This window comes from Globicephala melas, chromosome 1 (genome assembly GCF_963455315.2).
Source record: "Globicephala melas chromosome 1, mGloMel1.2, whole genome shotgun sequence".
In the NCBI taxonomy this organism is placed as follows: domain Eukaryota; kingdom Metazoa; phylum Chordata; class Mammalia; order Artiodactyla; family Delphinidae; genus Globicephala; species Globicephala melas.
This window is the reverse complement of record NC_083314.1, coordinates 27,399,826-27,425,581: the sequence shown is the minus strand read 5'-3', so window position 1 is coordinate 27,425,581 and position 25,756 is coordinate 27,399,826. Positions and strand designations below refer to the sequence as shown.

At 37.4% G+C, this 25,756-nt stretch overlaps 1 protein-coding gene across 4 annotated transcripts in view; it reads right to left on the bottom strand.

Annotated features, from left to right (window-relative positions):
• The window catches only part of AKT3 (AKT serine/threonine kinase 3), a 395,398-nt gene that overhangs the window by 155,574 nt on the left and 214,068 nt on the right, over positions 1 to 25,756 (bottom strand). For all 4 annotated transcript variants that reach the window (XM_060307050.1, XM_060307115.2, XM_060307149.2 and 1 more), the window contains one exon: positions 269 to 400. In XM_060307050.1, coding sequence (XP_060163033.1) covers positions 269 to 400 — 132 coding nt within the window. The remainder of the gene's footprint in view (positions 1 to 268; positions 401 to 25,756) is intronic.

Below are 25,756 nucleotides of genomic sequence, written 5' to 3'. Positions count from 1 at the left end.
ACATTATCCCAAACACACAAACATAGAATAAATATTTCGCTCTCAAAGGAATACAATAGATTCTAATAGTCAGAGGATATTACAAACTTTGAAAGTTTCAATACTGTAAATAAATATCAATATACAGATATTATTGTAGCTGTAGCCTACAATCAACATTTTGGTTATTTAATGGAATTTCTAAACTTTAGTCATGTGCATGCGTGAACACACACACTTGTGGACACCATAAACAAAAATTTAATAATCAACTCTAGTAACCAGTTACCTTGGCAATAATAACTTCTTTCTTCAGAATCTTCATAGCATAGTATTTTCCACTTGCTTTCTCTCGAACCAAAATAACTTTCCCAAAAGTGCCTTTACCTAGTAGTTTCAAATAGTCAAAATCATTCATTGTCTGAAAAATACAAATGAAAATACATAATATGAAACATTTGATGCAATTTATTTGTAAACTTATATGTATATATTTGCATTATCTACTCAAAATCAAATTTTACCAACTTCTAAGCACACTTAAATGATGAAGAATCAGAATGGCATTGGCTTTCTCATCACCAATCATGGATGCTGGAAATAATTTAAGCAATTCTCAGATAGTGGAGACAATAATTTTAAACGTAGAATCTCACAACTACTCAAATTATTAGTAAGGGCAAAGGGAAAATAAAATCATTTTCACTCACTTCCAAGAACTCAAGTTTCTAAGGATTTAGTAGTGCCACTACTCCCAGACAATGTGACAATCAAAAATGTCCTCCACAAACATTTCCAAATATATCTAAGAGAAAAGGATTGAAGGGAGTGTTTGAGAATGTACTATATCAAAATAAGGATGGACTCCAAGAAAGAGAAAGATACATGTATAAGAAATGTTGAAAACAATTCTGGAGCCCAGTGCAAAGAAACAGAAGAACAACAGCAATATATCTTCTGAGAAAGCAACTGGTCCAATGCAGAAGAAGGAGTCATGGAACTCTGAGAATGTCTTTAATCTGCCTGTTTTCAGTTTCATTTCTCATTCCCATTTCTAAGTAGTAGGTGATTACCAGGATTTTGCCAAGCAGAATTACTATTGCTCCCCATAGCCCCCTCTATGAATGCTTTTCCTACTCTATTTATCCACAAACTTCCAAAATTTTGATAATGTTTCTCCACTAGTGTCCTTCCCTCATACAGCTTTTCATTTTTGTGGACTTGTCCCTTTTAAAAATTCCTCTGCTATTATTTTAATAGGCTTTTAGATGAAAGAGGAGGTATGCTCAGTTTATCATCTTAAATTTAAATTCAGTTTAGAGGGATTTAAAAATAACAATTTAAGGATCTGGGGTTTTATCCTACCAACAATCAGAAGTTATTGAAGATTTTTGTGCCTTTTTAGAAGTATTTCTTTCCTCTTTACCACCCATTTGAAGTAAATGTCAGAAATGTCTCAAACCGATGACCTCAGCTTCTACCTTAAGAAACTAGAAAAACAGCAAATTAAACCCAAAAGAATTAGAAGAAAAAAATAATAGAGATCAGGGCAGAAATCAATTAGGGACTTCCCCAGTGGTCCAGTGGTTAAGAATGCATGCTTCCATTGCAGGGGGTACGGGTTTGATCCCTGGTCAAGGAAGTGGATTCCTACATGCTGTGTGCATGGCACAATGCGGCCAAAAAAAAAAAAAAAAAAAGAAAGAAAAGAAAAAATAAATCAATTAAATTTTAAGAAGAAATAAAAGGAGACGAGGTCACGATGGCGGAGGAGTAGGAGGACATGGAGTTCATCTCTCCCTACAAATGCATCAAGAATACATCTACAAATGGAACAAGTCTCACAGAGCTCAGGCTGAAAGTTAGCAGAGGACCTCGGTCACCTAAAAGGACAAGAAATCCCCATGTAACTGGGGAGGATGAAAGAAAGAAGAAGCAAAAAAGAAGAGAAGAGGTTGCCACATCTTGGGAAGCCCCTCACCGGCAGGGAGATCAGTTGGCACAGAAGAGGAGTTTTGGGGACTATTGGAAGAGAGTGCAGCACCCGGTCTGTGGCAGGCAGGACAGAGTGAGACCTACACAGATGGTCTGTGTCACAGCCCTGTGTGCCCCAGACGTGTGTCCCAGTGTGGAAAGGGGCTGGGTGCTGGAATATGGGATTTGGGGAGCAAATCCAGTGAGAGGATTGCTGTTGGCTGTGAGGAGACAGCATGAGGAGACGGGAGTGAGGAAATCCACAACTGGGAATGCTTGTGGAGGAAACTCAGACTGCCATAGCAGGAAAGGGCCATTGTTAAGTGACACAGAAGGGGAGGAGCTGCCATTGCAGCCTGTCTCCCCATGCACTGGCCCTTGCCTCCCTGGGCACTAAGAAGGGCCCCCAAGGGGGCCAGCTCTCTCACGGCCTCTGGCTTCCCTACATGCCTCATCAATGCCAGGGAAGGCTCTCTTGCACCCATGGTCGAGCACTACGAAGGGCCACCACTGGGGCCAACTATTTCATGCCTGCGGCCACCAGTTTCCCCATGCACCCGTTGCCACCAGGGGTCCCATGACCCTGGCTGCTACACAGCCTCTGAGCCCCCTCCTCGCCAGGGCAAACTCATATGCTCCAGGGCAGCCTCACAAGCAGACCCACACACAGAGGTGGGGTTGTAACCACAGCTAAGCCCCAGGGGACATCAACTAAGGAAGAAAAGCTGAAATCTCTCCTTGTAGCTGTGCAAACTGTGAAATGACATCTCCAAAACTAGCCTTGTACACTCAGAGCCTACAGAACATCTGAACAAACAAGCAGTGCCCCCACAGAAAACACAGGCTTAGCTTTAGCAGCTGTAGATTCTGTTGGCACATACACATCTAGGTTGGGCCAGGCTAAGGATGGAAAATGCACCATAGCACCAACAGTGGGTCCAGATACATGATTACTGCAATCCTGGGACCTGACTTCAGTGGATCTCTGTAAATTTAAGAAAACTGAAATCATATCAAGCATCTTTTGCGACCAAAACACTATGGGATTAGATATCAATTACAGGAAAAAAACTGTAAAAACAACAAACACATGGAGGCCAAACAATACGTTACTAAATAACCAATGGACCACTGAAGAAATCAAAGAGGAAATAAAAACATATCTAGAGACAAACGATAATGAAAGAATGATGATCCAAAACCTATGGGGTGCAGCAAAAGCAGTTCTAAGAGGGAATTTTATAGCGATACAATCTTAACTCAGGAAACAAGAGAAATCTCAAGTAAACAATCTACCTTTCCACTTAACACAACTCAACAAAAAAGAACAAACAAAACCTAAAGTTAGTAGAAGGAAAGAAATCATAAAGATCAGAGCAGAAATAAATGAAATAGAGACAAAGGAAACAAAAGCAAAGATCAATGAAACTAAAAGCTGGTTCTTTGAGAAGACTAATAAAATTGATAAACCTTTAGCCAGACTCATAAGGAAAAGAGGGAGAGGACTCAAATCAATAAAATTAGAAATGAAAAAGGAGAAGTTACAAATGACACCACAGAAATACAAAGGATCATAAGAGACTACTACAAGCAACTCTATGCCAATAAAATGGATAACCTAGAAGCAACAGACAAATCCTTAGAAAGGTACAATCTCCTAAGACTGAAACAGAAAGAAATAGAAAACATGAACAGACTAATCACAAGTACTGAAATTGAAACTGTGATTAAAAAACTTCCAACAAACAAAGGTCCAGGACCAGATGGCTTCATAGGTGAATTCTATCAAATATTTAGAGAAGAGTTAACATTTATCCTTCTGAAACTATTCCAAACAATTGAAGAGAAAAGAATACTCCCAAACTTGCTCAACAACACCACCATCACCCTGATACCAAAAGCAGACAAAGATAACACACAAAAAGAAAATTACAGGCCAATATCACTGATGAACATACACACAAAAATATTCAACAAAATATTAGCAAATCAAATTCAACAACACATTCAAAGGATCATAAAGATGGCAGACTACAAGGACATGGAGTTCGCATATCCTCACAACTAGGGCACCTACCATGTGGGGGACCACGGAAACCTAAGGGGACAGGAGGAACACCACAGCAACAGAGTAAGACGTGGGGGGGAGGGAGGAGGGAGGAGAAGTGGAGGCAGGATGGAACTGGAGCCTTGGAGGGGCGGCTGGGGGAGGGAAGGGGTTCCCACTCTTAGGAAGCCCACCCACAGTGAGGGGATCAACAAGGATGGTGAAAGACTATCGGGAGAACAAAGGATTGGAAGGGAATGCAGCCAGTGTTTCCCCTGCCCACTTGGGCCCCAGAAAGCCTGCTGAGGTCCTAATCATCTGATCTCTGTGGTTCCCTCCAGCCATGCTAAGTATAAGCCCCGCCCCCACCCAGAACCTTACCTCTGCACTTCACACTCCAATACCCCCTCCGACCAAGTTGGGCCTAAACCTTGCCCCCGCACCTCCACCAAGTGCCTTACCTCTGAACTCTGCACTCCGAGGCCCTCTCCAGCAGTGCTGAATATTCAGGTTGCATGGGTCCTGAGCCTAGGTCCCGCCCCCTGCCTAAACCTCGCTCTCAACTAAGCCCCGCCCCACCCCCACAGCCAAGGCCTTTTCCAGCATTTTTTTTTCTTTTTAAGGTTGTGGTTCCATTTTATTTTGTTGTTTCATTTTTATTTTTTCAAATAAATTTTGAAATTTTTCTAATTTTATTTTATTCTTTATACATTGTTATTGTTCTGCTCATTTTGCATTTCTCCCGCCCACTTATTTTTTCTGTTGTGGTTCTGTTTTACCTTGTTATAGTTGTTTCACTTAAATTTTTTTTTCCTAATATATTTTTTTCTAATTTTATTTTATTTTTTATTGTTTGTTTTTGTACTGCTCCTTTTTTTGAATTTTATTTATTTTTTTTCTACAGCAGGTTCTTATTAGTTATCTATTTTATACATATTAGTGTATATATGCCAATCCCAATCTTCCAATTCATCCCACCACCACCAACCCCCACCAGCTGCTTTCCCCCGGTGTCCATAACATTTGTTCTCTACATCAGTCACTCTATTTGGTCCTTTTATTTTCTTCTTCTCTTTTGCCACACCGCGTGGTTTGAGGGATTTTAGTTCGCAGGCCAGGGATCGGGCCTGAGCTCCTGTGGAGTGTGCGCCAAGCCCAAACCACCAGACTAACAGAGAACCTCAGACCACAGGAAATATTAATCAGACTGAGGTATCCCGGTAATCCTCATCTCAACACCAAGACTCGGCTCTAAACAAATGCCTGTAAACTCCAGTGCTGGGTGCCTTGGGCCAAAAAGCCAGTAAGACAAGAACACAGCACCACCCAACAAAAAAAATAAGACGACAAAAAAATATGTTACAGACGAAGGAAAAGGTAAAAACCTACAAGACCAAATAACTGAAGAGAAAATAGGCAAGCAATATGAAAAAGGAATTCAGAGTAATGATAATAAAGATGATCCAAAATATCAACAATACAATGGAGGCACGGATCAAGGAAATACAAGATATGGTTAACAAATACCAGGTACAACTAAAAAACAAACAGTGAACAACACAATAACTGAAATGAAAAATACACTAAAAGGAATCAATAGCAGAATAACTGACGTAGAAGAAGGGATAAATGAGCGGGCAGACAGAATGGTGGAAATAACTTCTGAGGAGCAGAATAAAGAAAAGAGGCTGAAAAGAACTGAGGACAGTCTCAGAGACATCTGGGACAACATTAAATTAACCAACATTCGAATTGTAGGGGTCCCAGAAGAAGAACGGAAAGGGAAACGTTCTGAGAAAATATCTGAAGAAATTACAGTCGAAAACTTCCCTAACATGGGAAAGGAATTAGTCAATCAAGACCAGGAAGTGCAGAGAGTCCCATACTAGATAAATCCTAGGAGAAACATGGCAAGACACATATTAATCAAACTAACAACAACTAAATTCAAAGAAAAAGTATTAAAAACAGTAAGGAAAAAGCAACAAATAACATAGAAGGGAATCCCTATAAGGTTATCAGCTGATTTTTCAGCAGAAACTGCAAGTCAGAAGGGAGTGGCAGGATACATTTAAAGTGATGAAAGGGAAAAACCTACAAGAAAGATTACTCTACCCAGCAAGGATCTCATTCAGATTCGATGGAGAAATCAAAAGGTTTACAGACAAGCAAAAGGTAAGAGAATTCAGCACCACCAAACCAGCTTTACGACAAATGCTAAAGGAACTTCTCTAGGCAGGAAATGCAAAAGAAGAAAAATACCCACTAAAACAAACCCCGAACAATTAAGAAAATGGTAACAGGAACATACATATAGAAAATTGCCTTGAATGTAAACGGATTAAATGCTCCAAGCAAAAGACACAGGCTGGCTGAATGGATACAAAAACAGGATCCATATATGCTGTCTACAAGAGACCCTCTTCAGACCAAAGGACACATACAGACTGAAAGTGAGGAGATGGAAAAAGATATTCCATGCAAAAGGAAATCAAAAGAAAGCTGGAGAAGCAATACTCATATCTGATAAAATAGACTTTAAAATAAAGAATGTTACAAGACATAAGGTAGGACACTACATAGCAATCAAAGGATCAATCTAAGAAGAAAACATAAAAAGTATAAATATTTATGCACTCAACATGGGAGCAACTCAATATATAAGGCAAATGCTAACAGCCAAAAAAGGAGAAAAAGACAGTAACACAATTATACTGAGAAACTTTAACACCCCACTAACACCAAAGGACACATCATCCAGCAACAAATTAAATAAGGAAAAACAAACTTTAAATCTCACCATAGACCAGATAGACTTAATTGATATTTATAGTACATTCCACCCAAAAGAAGCAGAATACACTTTCTTCTCAAGTGCACACGGAAGATTCTCCAGGATAGATCACACCTTGGGTAAGAAATCAAGCACTAGAAAATGTTTACCAATTGAAATCGTGTCAGACATCTTTTCCAACCACAATGATATGAGATTAGAAATCAAGTAGAGGAAAAAACTAAAAAACACAAACACATGGAGGCAAAGCACTGCAAAGCTAAAAAACCAAGAGATCACTGAAGAAATCAAAGAGGAAATAAAAAAAAAATACATAGAGACAAAGGACAATGAAAACATGATGACACAAAACCTACAGAACTCAGAAAAAGCAGATCTAAGAAGGAAGCTTATAGCAATTCAAACTCACCTCAAGAAACAAAAAAATCTCAAATAAATAATCTAATCTTACACCTAAAGCAACTAGAGAAAGAAGAACAAGGAAAGCCCAAAGTCAGTAGAAGGAAAGAAATCATACAGATCAAAGCAGAAAACAATGAAATAGAAATGAAGAAAACGATAGCAAAGATCAATAAAAACAAAAGTTGGTTCTTTGAGAAGATAAAAAAAAATTGATAAAGCTTTAGCCAGACTCATCAAGAAAAAAGTGAGAGGACTCAAATCTATAAAATTAGAAATGAAAAAGAAGAAATTACAACTGACACTGTAGAAATATACAAAGGATCATAAGAGACTGCTACAAGCAACTCTATGCAAATAAAATGGACACCTGGAAAAAATGGACTCATTATTGGAAAGGTACAACATTCCAAGACTGAACCAGGAAGAAATAGAAAATATAAACAGACCAATCACAAGCAATGACATTGAAACTGTGATTAAAAATCTTCCAACAAACAAAACTGCAGGACCAAATGGTTTCATAGGTGAATTCCATGAAACACTGAAAGAAGAGCTAACAACTATGCTTCTGAAACTATTCCAAAAAATTGCAGAGGAAGGAACACTCCCAAACTCGTTTAACAAATCCACCATCACCCTGATACCAAAACCAGAAAAAGATATCACAAAAAAAGAAAATTATGGACCAGTAACACTGATGAACATAGAAGCAAAAATCCTCAACAAAACACTAGCAAACAATCCAACAACACACTAAAAGGTCATGCAACATGATCAAGAGGGTTTTATCCCAGGGATGCAACAATTCTTCAATATATGCAAATCAATCAATGTGATACACCATATTAACAAATTAAAGAAAAACCATATAATCATCAATAGATGCAGAACAAGCTTTTGAGAAATTTCAACACCCATTTATGATAAAAATTCTCCAGAAAGTGAGCATACAAGGAACCTACCTTAACATAATAAAGGCCATATATAACAAATACACAGCAAACATCATTCTCAATGGTGAAAAACTGAAAGCATATCCTCTAAGGTCACGAACAAAACAAGGATGTCCACTCTCACCACTATTATTCAACATAGTATTCAAAGTCCTAGACACAGCAATCGGAAGAAAAAGAAATAAAAGGAATACAAATTGGAAAAGAAGTAAAACTGTCACTGTTTGCAGATGACACAATCCTTTACATAGAAAATCCTAAAGATGCCACCAGAAAAACAGCAGAGCTAATCAGTGAATTGGGTAAAGTTGCAGGATACAAAAGTAATGCACAGAAATCTCTTGTATTCGTATGCACTATGAACAAAAGATCAGAAAAACAAATTAAGGAAACAATCACATTTACCACTGCAACAAAAAGAATAAAATACCTAAGGTGGCAAAAGACCTGTACTCCAAAAACTATAAAACACTTATGAAAGAAATCAAAGATGGCAAAAACAAATGGAGAGATAAACCATGCTGCTCGATTGGAAGAATCAATATTATGAAAAGGACTATACTACCAAAAGTAATCTACAGGTTCAGTGCAATTTCCATCAAAATACCAAGGGCATTTTTCACAGAATTAGAACAAAATATTTTACAATTTGTATGGAAACACAAAAGACCCTGAATAGCCAAAGCAATCTTGAGAAAGAAACACAGAGCTGAAGGAATCAGGCTCCCTGACTTCAGACTATACTACAAAGCCACAGTAAACAAGACAGTGTGGTACTAGCACAAAAACAGAAATATAGATCAACAGAACAGGATTGAAAGCCCAGAGATAAACCCATGCACATATGGTCACCTAATCTATGACAAAGGAGGCAAGAATATAAGATGGAGAAAAAAATCCTCTTCAATAAGTGGTGCTGGGAAAAGTGGACAACTACGTATGAAAGAATGAAATCAGAACACTGCCTAACACCATGCACAAAAATAAACTCAAAATGGATTAAAGACCTAAATGTAAGACTGGACACTATAAAATTTTTGGAGGAAAACATAGGCAGAACACTTTCTGACATAAATCACAGCAACATCTTTTATGACCCATCTCCTAGAGTAATGAAAATAAAACAAAAATAAGCAAATGTGACCTAATTAAACATAAAAGCTTTTGCACAGCAAAGGAAACAATAAACAAGACAAAAAGACAACCCTCAGATTGTGAGAAAATATTTGCAAAAGAAGCAAGAGACAAGGGATTAATTTCCAAAATATACAAACAGCTCATGCAGCTCAATAGACATTTCACCAAAGAGGACACACAGATGGCCAAGAGGCACATGAAAAGATGCTCAACAGCACTAATTATTAAAGAAATACAAATCAACATCACAATGAGGTATCACCTTACACCGGTTCAGAATGGCCATCATCAAAAAATCTACAAACAATAAATGCTGGAGAGGGTGTGGAGAAAAAGGAACACTCTTGCATTGTTGGTGGGAATGTAAATTGATATGGCCACTGTGGAGAACGGTATGGCAGTTCCTTAAAAAACTAAAAATAGAACTAGTATATGACCCAGCAATCCCACTACTGGGCATATACCTAGAGAAAACCGTAATTCAAAGAGTCACAGGGACTTACTTGGTGGCACAGTGGTTAAGAATCCACCTGCCAATGCAGGGGACACAGGTTCGATCCCTGGTCTGGGAGGATCCCACATGCCATGGAGCACTAAGCCCGTTCACTGCAGCTACTGAAGCCTGCGCACCTAGAGCTCATGCTCCACAACAAAAGAAAACACCGCAATGAGAAGCCTGTGTTACACAACAAAGAGCAGCCCCCGCTCACCACAACTAGAGAAAGCCTGTGCACAGCAACGAAGACCCAATGCAGCTAAAAATAAATTAATAAAATAAATTAATATTAAAAAAATGTCACATGTACCCCAATGTTCACTCCCGTACTACTTACAATAACCAGGACATGGAAACAACCTAAATATCTACCAACAGATGAAAACATAAAGAAGATGTGGTACATATATATAATGGAATATTACTCAGACAGAAAAAGAAATAAAATTGGGTCATTTGTAGTGATGTGGATGGACCTACCATCTGTCATACAGAGTGAAGTAAGTCAGATAGAGAAAAACAAATATTGTATATTAACACATATATGTGGAATCTAGAAAAATGGTACACATGAACCTATTTTCAGGTCAGGAATAGAGACACAGATGTAGAGAATGCACCTGTGGACACAGTGGGGGAAGGGGAGGGTTGGATGAATTGGAAGATTAGGTGTGACATAAATACACTACCACCTGTAAAATACAGACCTAGTGGGAACACGCTGTATAGCACATGGAGTTTAGCTCAGTGGTCTGTGATGACCTAGATGGGCGCGATACAGGCGACGAGGGAGGGAGGGGATACATATAGCTGTTTCACTTCATTGTACAGTACAAACTAACACAACATTGTAAAGCACATATATTTCAATTTAACAAATTCGTTAAAAAATAAAAAGGATCATACGCCATGATCAAGTGGGATTTACCCCAGGGATGCAAGGATTCTTCAACATATGGAAATCAATCAATGTGATACAGAACATTAAGAAACTGAAGAATAAAAACCATACAATCATATCAATAGTGCAGAAAAGGCTTTTAACAAAATTCAACACCCATTTATGATAAAAACTCTCCAGTTAGTGGGTACAGAGGAAACATACCTCAACATAATAAACGCCATATAAGACAACTGCACAGCAAACATCATACTCAATGGTGAAAAACTGAACACATTTCCTCTAAGATCAGAAAAAAGACAAGGATGTGCACTCTTGCCACTTTTATTCAACATAGGTTTGGAAGTCCTAGCCAGGGAAATCAGAGAAGAAAAAGAAATAAAAGGAATCCAAATTGGAAAAGAAGAAGTAAAACTGTCACTGTTGAGAACTTCTCCTGCCAGTGCCCTTGTCCTCACGGTGAGACACAACCATCCTCCAGCTGTGCAGGAGACCTTCCAACACTAGAAGGCTTTACTGGTCCTTGTCCTCACGATAAGACACAACTGGCCCCCACCTCTGCAGGAGACCCTCCAACACTACCAGTCTGAGCCGCGTGGATGAAAGGTTCTTGGTGCTGCAGCCAGGAGTCTATGCTGTGCCTCTGACGTGGGAGAGCCAACTTCAGGACACTGGTCCACAAGAGACCTCCCAGCTCCATGTAATATCAAACGGCAAAAATTTCCCAGAGATCTCCATCTCAACACCAGCACCCAGATTCACTAAATGACCAGCAAGCTACAGAGCTGGACACCCTATGCCAAACAACTAGCAAGACAGGAACACAACCCCACCCATTAGCAGAGAGGCTGCCTAAATCATAATAAGGCCACAGACACCCCAAAACACACAACCAGACGTGGACCTGCCCACCAGAAAGACAAGATCCAGCCTCATACACCAGAACACAGGCACTAGTCCCCTCCACCAGGAAGCCTACACAACCCACTGAACCAACCTTAGCCACTGGGGGCAGACACCAAAAACAACGGGAACTAAAAACCTGCAGCCTGCAAAAGGAGACCCCAAACACAGTATGATAAGCAAAATGAGAAGACAGAAAAACACATAGCAGATGAAGGAGCAAGATAAAAACCAACCAGAGCTAACAAATGTAGAGGAAATAGGCAGTCTACCTGAAAAACAATTCAGAATAATGATAGTAAAGATCCAAAATCTTGGAAATATAATAGACAAAATGCAAGAAACATTTAACAAGGACCTAGAAGAACTAAAGAGGAAACAAGCAACGATGAACAACGCAATAAATGAAATTAAAAATACTCTAGAAGGGATCACTAGCAGAATAACTGAGACAGAAGAACGGATAAGTGACCTGGAAAATAAAATAGTGGAAATAACTACTGCACAGCAGAATAAAGAAAAATGAATGAAAAGAACTGAGGACAGTCTCAGAGACCTCTGGGACAACATTAAACACACCAACATTCGAATTATAGGGGTTCCAGAAGAAGAAGAGAAAAAGAAAGGGACTTGAGAAAATATTTGAAGAGATTATGGTTGAAAACTTCCCTAATATGGGAAGGAAATAGTTAATCAAGTCCAGGAAGCACAGAGAGTCCCATACAGGAAAAATCCAAGGAGAAACATGCCAAGACACATATTAATCAAACTGTCAAAAATTAAATACAAAGAAAACATATTAAAAGCAGCAAGGGAAAAACAACAAATAACACACAAGGGAATCCCCATAAGGTTAACAGCTGATCTTTCAGCAGAAACTCTGCAAGCCAGAAGGGACTGGCACGACATATTTAAAGTGATGAAGAAGAAAAACCTATAACCAAGATTACTCTACCCAGCAAGGATCTCATTCAGATTTGATGGAGAAATTAAAACCTTTACAGACAAGCAAAAGCTGAGAGAGTTCAGCACCACCAAACCAGCTCTACAACAACTGCTAAAGGAACTTCTCTAGGCAAGAAAAACAAGAGAACGAAAAGACCTACAATAACGAACCCAAAACAATTAAGAAAATGGGAATAGGAACATACATATCGATAATTACCTTAAATGTAAATGGTTTAAATGCTCCCACCAAAAGACATAGATTGGCTGAATGCATACAAAAACAAGACCCATATATTTGCGGTCTACAAGAGACCCACTTCAGACCTAGAGACACATACAGACTGAAAGTAAGGGGATGGAAAAAGATATTTCATGCAAATGGAAACCAAAAGAAAGCTGGAGTAGCAATTCTCATATCAGACAAAACAGAATTTAAATTAAAGACTATTAGAAGAAACAAAGAAGGACACTACATAATGATCAAGGGATCGATCCAAGAAGAAGATATAACAATTGTAAATATTTATGCACCCAACATAGAGCACCTCAATACATAAGGCAAATAATAATAGCCATAAAAGGGGATATTGACAGTAACACATTCATAGTAGGGGACTTTAACACCCCACTTTCACCAATGGACAGATCATCCAAAATGAAAATAAATAAGGAAACACAAGCTTTAAATAATACATTAAAAAAGATCGACTTAATTGATATTTATAGGACATTCCATCCAAAAACAACAGAATACACATTTTTCTCAATTGCTCATGGAACATTCTCCAGGATAGATCATATCTTGGGTCACAAATCAAGCCTTGGTAAATTTAAGAAAATTGAAATTGTATCAAGTATCTTTTCCGACCACAATGCTATGAGACTAGATATCAATTACAGGAAAAGATCTGTAAAAAATACAAACACATGGAGGCAAAACAATACACTACTTAATAACGAAGTGATCACTGAAGAAATCAAAGAGGAAATCAAAAAATACCTAGAAACAAATGACAATGGAGACATGATGATGCAAAACCTATGGGATGCAACAAAAGCTGTTCTAAGAGGGAAGTTTATAGCAATACAATCCTACCTTAAGAAACAGGAAACATCTCAGATAAACAACCTAACCTTGCACCTAAAGCAATTAGAGAAAGAAGAAGAAAAAAACCCCAAAGTTAGCAAAATGAAAGAAATCATAAAGATCAGATCAGAAATAAATTAAAAAGAAATGAAGGAAACAAGAGCAAAGATCAACAAAACTAAAAGCTGGTTCTTTGAGAAGATAAACAAAATTGATAAACCATAAGCGAGACTCATCAAGAAAAAAGGGAGAAGACTCAAATCAATAGAATTAGAAATGAAAAAGGAGAAGTAACAACTGACATAGCAGAAATACCAAACATCATGAGCGATTACTACAAGCAACTCTATGCCAATAAAATGGACAACCTGGAAGTAATGGACAAATTCTTAGAAATGCACAACCTGCCAAGACTGAATCAGGAAGAAATAGAAAATATGAACAGACCAATCACGAGCACTGAAATTGAAACTGTGATTAAAAATTTTCCAACAAACGCCCAGGACTAGACGGCTTCACAGGCAAATTCTATGAAACATTTAGAGAAGGGCTAACACCTATCCTTCTCAAACTCTTCCAAAATATAGCAGAGGGAGGAACACTCCCAAACTCATTCTATGAGGCCACCATCATCCTGATACCAAAACCAGACCAGGATGTCACAAAGAAAGAAAACTACAGGCCAATAGCACTGATGAACATAGATGCAAAAATCCTCAACAAAATACTAGCAAACAGAATCCGACAACACACTAAAAGGATCATACACCATGATCAAGTGGGGTTTATTCCAGGAATGCAAGGATCTTCAATATATGCAAAATCAATCAACGTGATACACCATATTAACAAATAGAAGGAGAAAAACCATATGATCATCTCAACAGATGCAGAGAAAGTTTTCGAGAAAATTCAACACCCATTTATGATAAAAACCCTGCAGAAAGTAGGCATAGAGGGAACTTTCCACAACATAATAAAGGCCATATATGACAAACCAACAGCCAACATCGTCCTCAATGGTGAAAAACTGAAACCATTTCCACTAAGATCAGGAACAAGACAAGGTTGCCCACTCTCACCACTATTATTCAACATAGTTTTGGAAGTTTTAGCCTCAGAAATCAGAGAAGAATTAGGAAATAAAAGGAATCCAAATCGGAAAAGAAGTAAATCTGTCACTGTTTGCAGATGACATAATACTCTACAGAAAGAATGCTAAAGATGGTACCAGAAAAATACTAGAGCTAATCAATGAATTTCGTAAAGTAGCAGGATGCAAAATTAATGCACAGAAATCTCTGGCATTACACTCTGGCATACACTAATGATGAAAAATCTGAAAGTGAAATCAAGAAGACACTCCCATTTACCATCGCAACAAAAAGAATAAAATACCTAGGAATAAACCTACCTAAGGAGACAAAACACCAGTATGAAGAAAATTAAAAGACACTGATGAAAGAAATTAAAGATGATACAAATAGATGGAGAGATATACCATGTTCTTGGATTGGAAGAATCAACATTGTGAAAATGACTATACTACCCAAAGCAATCTACAGATTCAATTCAATCCCTATCAAACTACCATTGGCATTTTTCTCAGAACTACAACAAAAAACTTCACAATTTGTATGGAAACACAAAAGACCCCGAATAGTCAAACCAATCTTGAGAACGAAAAACGGAGTTGGAGGAATCAGGCTCCCTGACTTCAGACTATACTACAAAGCTACAGTAATCAAGACAATATGGTACTGGCACAAAAACAGAAAGATAGATCAATGGAACAGGATAGAGAGCCCAGAGATAAACCCATGCACATATGGTCACCTTGTCTTTGATGAAGGAGGCAGGAATGTACAGTGTAGAAAGGACAGCCTCTTCAATAAGTGGTGCTAGGAAAACTGGACAGGTACATGTAAATGTATGAGAGTAGAACACTCTCTAACACCATACACAAAAATAACCTCAAAATGGATTAAAGACCTAAATGTAAGGCCAGAAGCTCTCAAACTCTTAGAGGAAAACATAGGCAGGACACTCTATGACATAAATCACAGCAAGATCGTTTTTCACCCATCTCCTAGAGAAATAGAAATAAAAACAAAAATAAAGAAATGGGACCTAATGAAACTTCAAAGCTTTTGCACAGCAAAGGTAACCATAAACAAGACCAAAAGACAACTCTCAGAATGGGAGAAAATATTTGCAAATGAAGCAACTGACAAAGGATTAATCTCCAAAATTTACAAGCAGCTCATGCAGCTCAATAACAAAAAAACAAACAACCGAATCCAAAAATGGGCAGATGACCTAAATAGACATTTCTCCAAAGAAGATATACAGATTGGCAACAAATACATGAAAGAATGCTCAACATCAATAATCATTAGAGAAATGCACATCAAAACTACAATGAGATATCATCTCACACCAGTCAGAATGGTCATCATCAGAAAATCTAGAAACAATAAATGCTGGAGAGGGTGTGGGGAAAAGGGAACACTCTTGCAGTGCTGGTGGGAATGTGAATTGGTACAGCCACTATGGAGAACAGTATGGAGGTTCCTTAAACAATTAAAATAGAACTACCATATGACCCAGCAATCCCAGTACTGGGCATATAGCCTGAGAAAACCATAATTCAAAAAGAGTCATGTACCAAAATGTTCATTGCAGCTCTATTTACAATAGCCAGGACATGGAAGCAACCTAAGTGTCCATCATCAGATGAATGGAATAAGAAGATGTGGCACATATATACAATGGAATATTATTGAGCCATAAAAAGAAATGAAATTGAGTTATTTGTAGTGAGGTGGATGGACCTAGAAGCTGTCATACAGAGTGAAGTAAGTCAGAAAGAGAAAGACAAATACCGTATGCTAACACATATATATGGAATCTGCAAAAGAAAAAAATGTCATGAAGAACCCAGGGGTAAGACAGGAATAAAGACACAGACCTAACAGAGAATGGACTTGAGGATATGGGGCGGGGGAAGTTTAAGCTGTGACAAAGTGAGAGAGTGGCATGGACATATATACACTACCAAACGTAAAATAGATAGCTAGTGGGAAGCAGCCGCATAGCACAGGGAGATCAGCTCGGTGCTTTGTGACCACCTAGAGGGGTGGGATAGGGAGCGTGGGAAGCATGGAGACGCACGAGGGAAGAGATATGGGAACATATGTATATGTATAACTGATTCACTTTGTTATAAAGCATAAACTAACACACCGTTGTAAAGCAATTATACTCCAATAAAGATGTTAAAAAAAAAAACTCTCACTGTTTGCATGATACTATACATCAAAAATCCTAAAAATGCTACCAGAAAACTAATAGAACTAATCAATGAATTTGGTAAAGTTGCAGGTCACAAAACTCATACATAGAAAGCTGTTGCATTTCTATATACTAAAGACAAAGATCAGAAAGAGATTTTAACAAAACAATCCCATTTACCATTGTATCAAAAAAGAATAAAATATCTAGGAATAAACCTACCTAAGGAGACAAAAGACATGAAGTCTGAAAACTCTAAGACACTGATGAAAGAAACTGAAGACACTGCAAACCATTGGAAAAAGAGACCGTGTTCTTGCATTGGAAGAATCAATGTGGTCAAAATGACTATACTGTCCAAGGCAATCTACAGATTCAATGTAATTCCTATCAAATTATCAATGGCATTTTTTCAAAGAATTAGAACAAAAAATTTTAAAATTTGTATGGAAACAGAAAAGCCCATGTATAGCCAAAACAATCCCAAGAAAGACAAACGGTGCTGGGAGAATCAGGCTATCTGACTTCAGACTGTACTACAAAGCTACAGTCATCAAAACAGTATGGTACTGTCACAAAAACACAGAAATATAGATCAATGGAACGGGATAGAAAGTACAGAGATAAACCACACACCTATATTCACCTAATCTATGATAAAGGAGGCAAGAATACACAATGGAGGAATTCTCAATAAGAGACACTGGGAAAACTGGACAACTAGATGTAAAAGAATGAAATTAGAACATTCTCTAACACCATACACAAAAATAAATCCAAATGCATTAAAGACCTAAATGTAACACCAGATACTATAAAACTCTTAGAGAAAAACATGGGCAGAACACTCTCTGACATAAATGGCAGCAACGGCTTTTTTGATCCACCTCTGAAAGTTATGAAAATAAAAACAAAAATAAATGTGATCTAATTAAACATAAGAGCTTTTGCACAGCAAAGGAAACCATAAACAAAACGAAAAGAAAACCCATAGAATGGGAGAAAATATCTACAAACGAAGCAACGGACAAGGGATTAATCTCCAAAGCATACAAAGAGCTCATACAGCTCAGTATCAAAAAAACAAACCCATTTAAAAAATGGGCCAAAGATCTGAACAGGTATTTCTCCAAAGAAGACATACAAATGACCAAGAGACAGATGAAAAGTTGCTCAACATCACTTATTATTAGAGAAATGCAAACCAAAAGTACAATGAGGTACCACCTCACATGGGTCAGAATGGACATCATTAAAAAATTTAGAAAGAAGAAATGCTGGAGAGGGTGTGGAGAAAACGGAACCCTCTTGCACTGCTGGTGGGAATGTAAACCGGTACAGCCACTATGGAGAACAGTATGAAGATTCCTTAAAAAACTAAAAATAAAGCTACCATAGGATCCAGCAATCCCATTCCTGGGCATATACCCAGAGAAAAACCATAATTCGAAAAGATACATGCACCCCAATGTTCACTGCATTACTATTTACAACAGCCAGGACATGGAAGCAACCTAAATATCCATAAATGGAGGAATGGGTAAGGAAGAGGTGGTTCATATATACAATGGAATATTACTCAGCCATAAGAAAGAATGAAATAATGCCACTTTCAGCGACATGGTTGGATCTAGAGTTTGTCATACTGAGTGAAGTAAGTCAGACAGAGAAAACAACATCATATGATATCATTTATATGTGGAATCTAAAGAAATGGTACAAATGAACCCATTTACAAAATAGAAGTTGAGTCACAGATGTCGAAAATAAACTTGTGGTTATCAGGGTGTAAGGGAGGGAAAGGGATAAATTGGGAGAATCAAATTTGACATGTACATACCATATATAGAACAGATAAATAATAAGAACCTGAAGAAGAGCACAAGGAACTCTATTCAGTACTTTATAATGACCTATGTGGGAACAGAATCTAAAAAAGAGTGGATATATGTATATGCATAACTGACTCTGCTTTACAGCAGAAACTAACACAACATTGTAAATCAACTATACTCCAATTAAAAAATGCAAAAAAAATAAGAAGAATGAAAAACTGATGTAACCAAAAGCTCGTTCTTTGAGAAAATCAATAAAATTGATACATCTCTAGCCAGATTATTCAGAAAAAGAAAGCAAGAGGATGCAAATAACCAATATCAGGAATGAGAGAGGTAACATCATTACAGTTTCTACAGATACTGAAAAGATCCCAAGGGAGTATTATAAACAACTTTGCGTTCATAAAATCAACAACTTATATGAAGTGAACAAATTCCTTGAAAGGTTCAAATTCAAAGGTTACTCAAGAAGAAATAGGTAACTTGAATATCCTATATCTATCAAGGAAATTGAATTTGTGGTCAAAAACCTTTCAACAAGAAAACTAGGACCAGATGGTTCACTGGTGAATATGTCTGTAGATACACGTAGAAATTCTAAAAATTTTAGAAATGAATGCCTTCACTCCTTTTCAATAATATTTGCTATCTATAATCTTGGTAATTTCCCCAAATGTCAAGTTACACTGTCTTAATCATTCAGTAGCATCTCTAATTCAAAGAAAAGTAGCAAGAGATAGGGAAAATAACCAAGTATATTTATTAATTCAACTAAAACCCAAAGATGTCACTCTAAATATACAGAATAGAGTTAACAGAACTAGTGTTATTTGAACAAACAGTGGGTAATACTAAGTAATTTCATTTTCATTAACAAGTTTTTAAAAATCAAGTAATACTATATTACCACAAAGCTCTTTGTGCTAGGTAGTCTCCAAAAATGGCAGACACTAATTCCTCCAGCCCCGACTCCCTGTATGTACATGCCATTCCTCCCATGAAGAAGTGAAGTCAACTTTCCCTCTCCCTGGGCTGGCTTTGTGTCCAGCTTTAAACACAAAATACCATCAAAGTGATAGAGTGCCAGTTCCGGACTTAGCCTTTAAGTCTGGGAGCGTATGCTTTCTCCCTCTTGGAAAAGTTTCATTCTTAAAAGTCAGCTCTCATGCTGTAAGGAAGTCCAGGCTATCTGCTGAAGAGAAAGGCCATATGGAGAGGCCCTGGAATATGAGACATCATATGAAGAGAGAGCTCACTGGAGGAGAACCAAAAATCCAGACATGGGAGAACGGCTTTCATGGATTTTCCAGCCCAGTCCATGTGCCAGCTGAATGCAGCTGCTTGAAAAGTCCAACTGAGACCAGCAGAATTGCCCAGGCAAACCACAAAATCAGAAGAAATTATATACTGTCATTGTTTTAAGATATTAAACTTGGGAACTTCACAGCAGTGAAGAACTGAGAGACATTATTCTCATAAATAAAGCATAATGTTATTTTTATTGCTCACAACTTCATTTGAACAGTAATCACCTAATTTTATATCTAAAAACACTGGAAAATGATACTCGCTGTGTCCTATTACTAAATATCATATAAACTGAAAATGAATTCTGGGGATAAAAATTAGAAAATAAGTTGTAAATTTCTTTATGACATTTTCACATGAAAAGCAATATATAATAATGAAGTAGTACTATATTCTTTAAGGATTGTAATTCTTAGGGACAAGGAGGTTTTAAAAAAGGATGACAGACTTAACGCTAAATTTCATAGCTTCTGTCAGTACGTCAATCTTAAAAAAAAAAGAGGAATTTACATGGAAACTTATATTACTAACAAAAATTTACATTATTATATAAAATTTATATTACTATATGATAAAATCAGAAACATTTATCATATCTCTTTTGATAAAACTTTGGAAAATTTTAAAATTATCTTTGATACCAAATGTTCATCTTCAGTGCGGTATACACGGTGATTGTCTAGTCTTTACAAATGAAATGTGAACTATTTTCCTCTTTTGGATGGTGTTAAGGGAAAAGACACAATAAGATTTTAATTAAAAATAAGAGCATAACATACTATTTACAATAGCCAAGATATAGAAGCAAACTAAGTGTCCATCAACACATGAATGGATAAAGATATGATACACACACACACACACACACACACACACACACACACACACACACACACACCACACAATGGAATATTACTCAGCCATGAAAAAAGAACAAAATAATGCCATTTGCAACAACGTGGATGGACCTAGAGATTATCATACTAAGTGAAGGTAAGTCAGAGAAATACAAATATTACATCACTTATATGTGGAAACTTTTTAAAAAGTACAAATGAATTATTTCCAAAACAGAAACAGACTCAAAGACACAGAAAACAATCTATGGTTACCAAAGGGGAAACCAACACAAATTGTAAATCAACTAACACAATACCGTATATCAGCTACACTTCAATAAAAAAAGTTTAAAAATAAGAGCTGAAACTAGTGCAATATTATAAATCAACAATATTTCAATAAAAAAATTTTTTTAAGAGCATAAGACACTCTCCAGAAAAATTAACCCTCTAAAACCCAAACCTAAGAATTTATTAGGGAAATATTTTACAGAGTTATACTCTTTCTTTTACATAATGTCTCACATATCAACGTGGCTGTTTTAGGTTAAGAGATGCATGTGCATATACAAAAAGTATACTTAATAAGTATATTCAAATCACACACACTAGAATGTAAGAAAAAGATTTTCTAGCCCCCAAATTAGGTTACAAATATTTGTATATAATTGAAGAGGAATACAAGGAAAAAAATACAATGGTTTTAGCATATTTGGTCAAAAAAGATTAATTCCACATATATTTACAATGTAAGAGATAAACCAAATAAGGCCCATGGAGTGAAAGGAGGCTTTCAAGAAGTTCACCTCTCTGCCCGCTTCCTCTAGTGCTTTTGCCCAAGGAAGGGGAAGCTCTAATCTTATTAGTCAACTTCTACAACACTGATTATGCTGCTCCTCCCTCTGAGTAGGAAGTGAGAGATACTTGATTTCAGCAGGTCTGTTCTTTTATTCCTCTCCTCTGTATGCTAGCCATTGTTATCAGTTATGGTAGTCAGGCAGTAAGTAAGAAAATTCCAAGAACTGGAATCAGACATAATGGGAATATAGGAGGTACTGATTATACTTCTTACCTAAGTCATGAGATGATAAACAGCTGCTCCCAGAGAGGCCTACATTGGTTACTTGAAAACTAAGCAGAATTTTTATTCCCATTTGACTGTTAATCCTTTTATGCTGTGCCGCTTCACATACATGACAGGGTATAGATAATGGCAGCTTGGCAGACCAAGATTAAGCATTCCTGCGTCCTCTAGTCCAGCAGACCCCAACCTTCATTTTTGTGTAATTATTTCGTGGAAGACAATTTTAACACGGACTGAGGGTGGGAGGGATGGTTGAGGCAGTAATGCAAGCGATGGGGAGCAATGGGGAGTGACACATGAAGCTTCGCTCGCTCACCCGCTGCTCACCTCCTGCTGTGCGGCCTGGCGGGGGCGGGGGTGTGTGTGGATGAGGGGGGGTTGGGGACCACTGCTCTAATCAAATTCCTTTGAAAAATCATCTTTAATTTAAACAAAGATTAGCACTTGAATCTGGTTGCAAGGCCTTTGCCTCTTCTCTCCACCACCAGTATCCTTCCCTCTCCAAGAGTTTCAAGCTGTAGAGCAGACACTATGGCAATACTCTACCACATCTGTCTGATCAATGTAACAGAGAGCAGTTAAGACAATTCTCAGCATAGCTACCATAATCAGTAGGTATTCTCTTCATCCTAGTGCCCATTTGTCAAAAAGTGAACAAAGAAGAAAATATATTCTGTAAATTATGAGAAGGATATTCATTTTTTTAAAACATCTTTATTGGAGTATAATTGCTTTACAATGGTGTGTTAATTTCTGCTATATAACAAAGTGAATCAGCTTTACATAAATATACATCTCCATATCTCTTCCCTCTTGTGTCTCCCTCCCACCCACCCTATGCCCCCTGCAAGTGGACACAAAGCACCAAGCTGATCTCCCTGTGCTATGTGGCTGCTTCCCACTAGCTAGCTATTTTACATTTGGTAGTATATATATGTCCATGCCACTCTCTCATTCGTCCCAGCTTACCCTTCCCCTTCCCCGTTTCCTCAAGCCCATTATCTACGTCTGTGTCTTTATTCCTTCCCGTCCTGCCCCTAGGTTATACAGAACCAGTTTTTAATTTTTTTTTTTAGATTCCATATACATGTGTTAGCATATGGTATTTGTTTTCTCTTTCTGTCTTACTTCACTCTTGTATGACATATTCTAGGTCCAACAAGCTCACTACAAATAACTCAATTTCGTTTCTTTTTATGGCTCAGTAATATTCCATTGTATATATTTGTCACATCTTCTTTATCCATTCATCTGTCAATGGACACTTAGGTTGCTTCCATGTCTTGGCTATTGTAAATAGAGCTGCAATGAACATTGTGGTACATGACTCTTTTTGAATTATGGTGTTCTCAGGGTATATGCCCAGTAGTGGGATTGCTGGGTCAAATGGTAGTTCTATTTTTAGTTTTTTAAGGAACCTCCATACTGTTCACCATACTGGCTCTATCAATTTACATTCCCACCAGCAGTGCAAAACGGTTCCCTTTTCTCCACACCCACACCCTCTCCAGCATTTACTGTTTGTAGAATTTTTGATGATGGCCATTCTGACTACTGTAAGGTGATACCTCATTGTGATTTTTATTTGCATTTCCTAATGATTAGTGATACCGAGAATCCTTTCACGTGTTTGCTGGCAATCTGTATATCTCCTTTGGAGAAATGTCTATTTAGATCTTCTGCCCATTTTTGGATTGGGTTGTTTGTTTTTTTGATATTGAGCTGCATGAGCTGCCTGTGTATTTTGCAGATTAATCCTTTGTCATCTTCGTTTGCAAATATTTTCTCCCATTCTGAGGGTTGTCTTTTCATCTTGTTTATGTTTTCCTTTGCTTTGCATAAGTTTTAAGTTTCATTAGGTCCCATTTTTTTATTTTTGTTTTTATTTCCATTTCTCTGCGAGGTGGGTCAAAAACGATCTTGCTGTGATGTATGTCTTAGAGTGTTCTTCCTGTTTTCCTCTAAGAGTTTGATAGTGCCTGGCCTTACATTTAGGTCTTTACTCCATTTTGAGTTCATTTTTGTGTAAGGTATTAAGGAGTGTTCTAATTTCATTCTTTTACATGTACCTGTCCAGTTTTCCCAGCACCACTTATTGAAGAGGCTGTTTTTTTCCATTGTATATTCTTACCTCCTTTATCAAGATAAGGTGACCATTTGTGTGGGGGTTTATCTCTGGGCTTTCTATCCTGTTCCATTGACCTATATTTCTGTTTTTGTGCCAGTACCATACTGCCTTGATTACTGTAGCTTTGTAGTAGTGTCTGAAGTCAGGGAACTCGATTCCTCCAGCTCCGGGTTTCTTTCTCAAGATTGTTTTGGCTATTTGGGGTCTTTTGTGTTTTCATACAAATTGTGAAATGTTTTGTACTAGTTCTGTGAAAAATGCCATTCGTAGTTTGATAGGGATTGCACTGAATCTGTAGATTGCTTTGGGTAGTATAGTCATTTTCACAATGTTGATTCTTCCAATCCAAGAACATGGTATATCTCTCCATCTGTTTGTATTTAATTTATTTCATCAGTGTCTTATAGTTTTCTGCATACAGGTCTTTTGTCTCCTTAGGTAGGTTTATTCCTAGGTATTTCATTCTTTTTGTTGCAGTGGTAAATGGGAGTGTTTCCTTAATTTCTCCTTCATATTTTTCATCATTACTGTATAGGAATGCAGGAGATTTCTGTGCATTAATTTTGTATCCTGCTACTTTACCAAATTCATTGATTAGCTCTAGTAGTTTTTTGGTAGCATCTCTGGGATTCTCTATGTATAGTATCATGTCATCTGCAAACAGTGAGAGTTTTACTTCTTCTTTTCTGATTTGGATTCATTTTTTTTTCTTCTCTGATTGCTGTGGCTAAAACTTCCAAAACTATGTTGAATTATAGTGGTGAGAGGGGCAACCTTGTCTTGTTCTAGATCTTAGTGGAAATGGTTTCAGTTTTTCACCAGTGAGAACAAAGTTGGCTGTGGCATACATGGCCTTTATTATGTTGAGGTAAGTTCCCTCTATGCTTACTTTCTGGAGAGTTTTTATCATTAATCAATTATCAAAAGTTCAAAATTTTGAATTTTGTCAAAAGCTTTTTCTTGTGAAAGCTTTTATCGAGATGATCATATGGTTTTTCTCCTTCAATTTGTTAATATGGTGTATCACATTGATTGATTTGTGTAAATTGAAAAATCCTTGCGTTCCTGGGATAAACCCCACTTGATCATGGTGTATGATCCTTTTAATGTGCTGTTGGATTCTGTTTGCTAGTATTTTGTTGAGGATTTATGCATCTATGTTCATCAGTGATATTGGCCTGTAGTTTCCTTTTCTTGTGACATCTTTGTCTGGTTTTGCTATCAGGGTGATGGTGGCCTCATAGAATGAGTTTGGGAGTGTTCCTCCCTCTGCTATATTTTGGAAGAGTTTGAGAAGGATAGGTGTTAGCTCTTCTCTAAATGTTTGATAGAATTCGCCTGTGAAGCCATCTGGTCCTGGGCTTTTGTTTGTTGGAAGATTTTTAAATCACAGTTTCAATTTCAGTGCTTGTGATCAGTCTGTTCATTTTTTCTATTTCTTCCTGGTTCAGTCTCAGAAGGTTGTGCTTTTAAAGAATTTGTCCATTTTTTCCAGGTTGCCCATTTTACTGGCATAGAGTTGCTTGTAGTCATCCCTCATGATCCTTTGTATTTCTGCTGTGTCAGTTGTTATGTCTCCTTTTTCATTTCTAATTCTATTGATTTGAGTCTTCTCCCTTTTTCTCTTGATGAGTCTGGCTAATG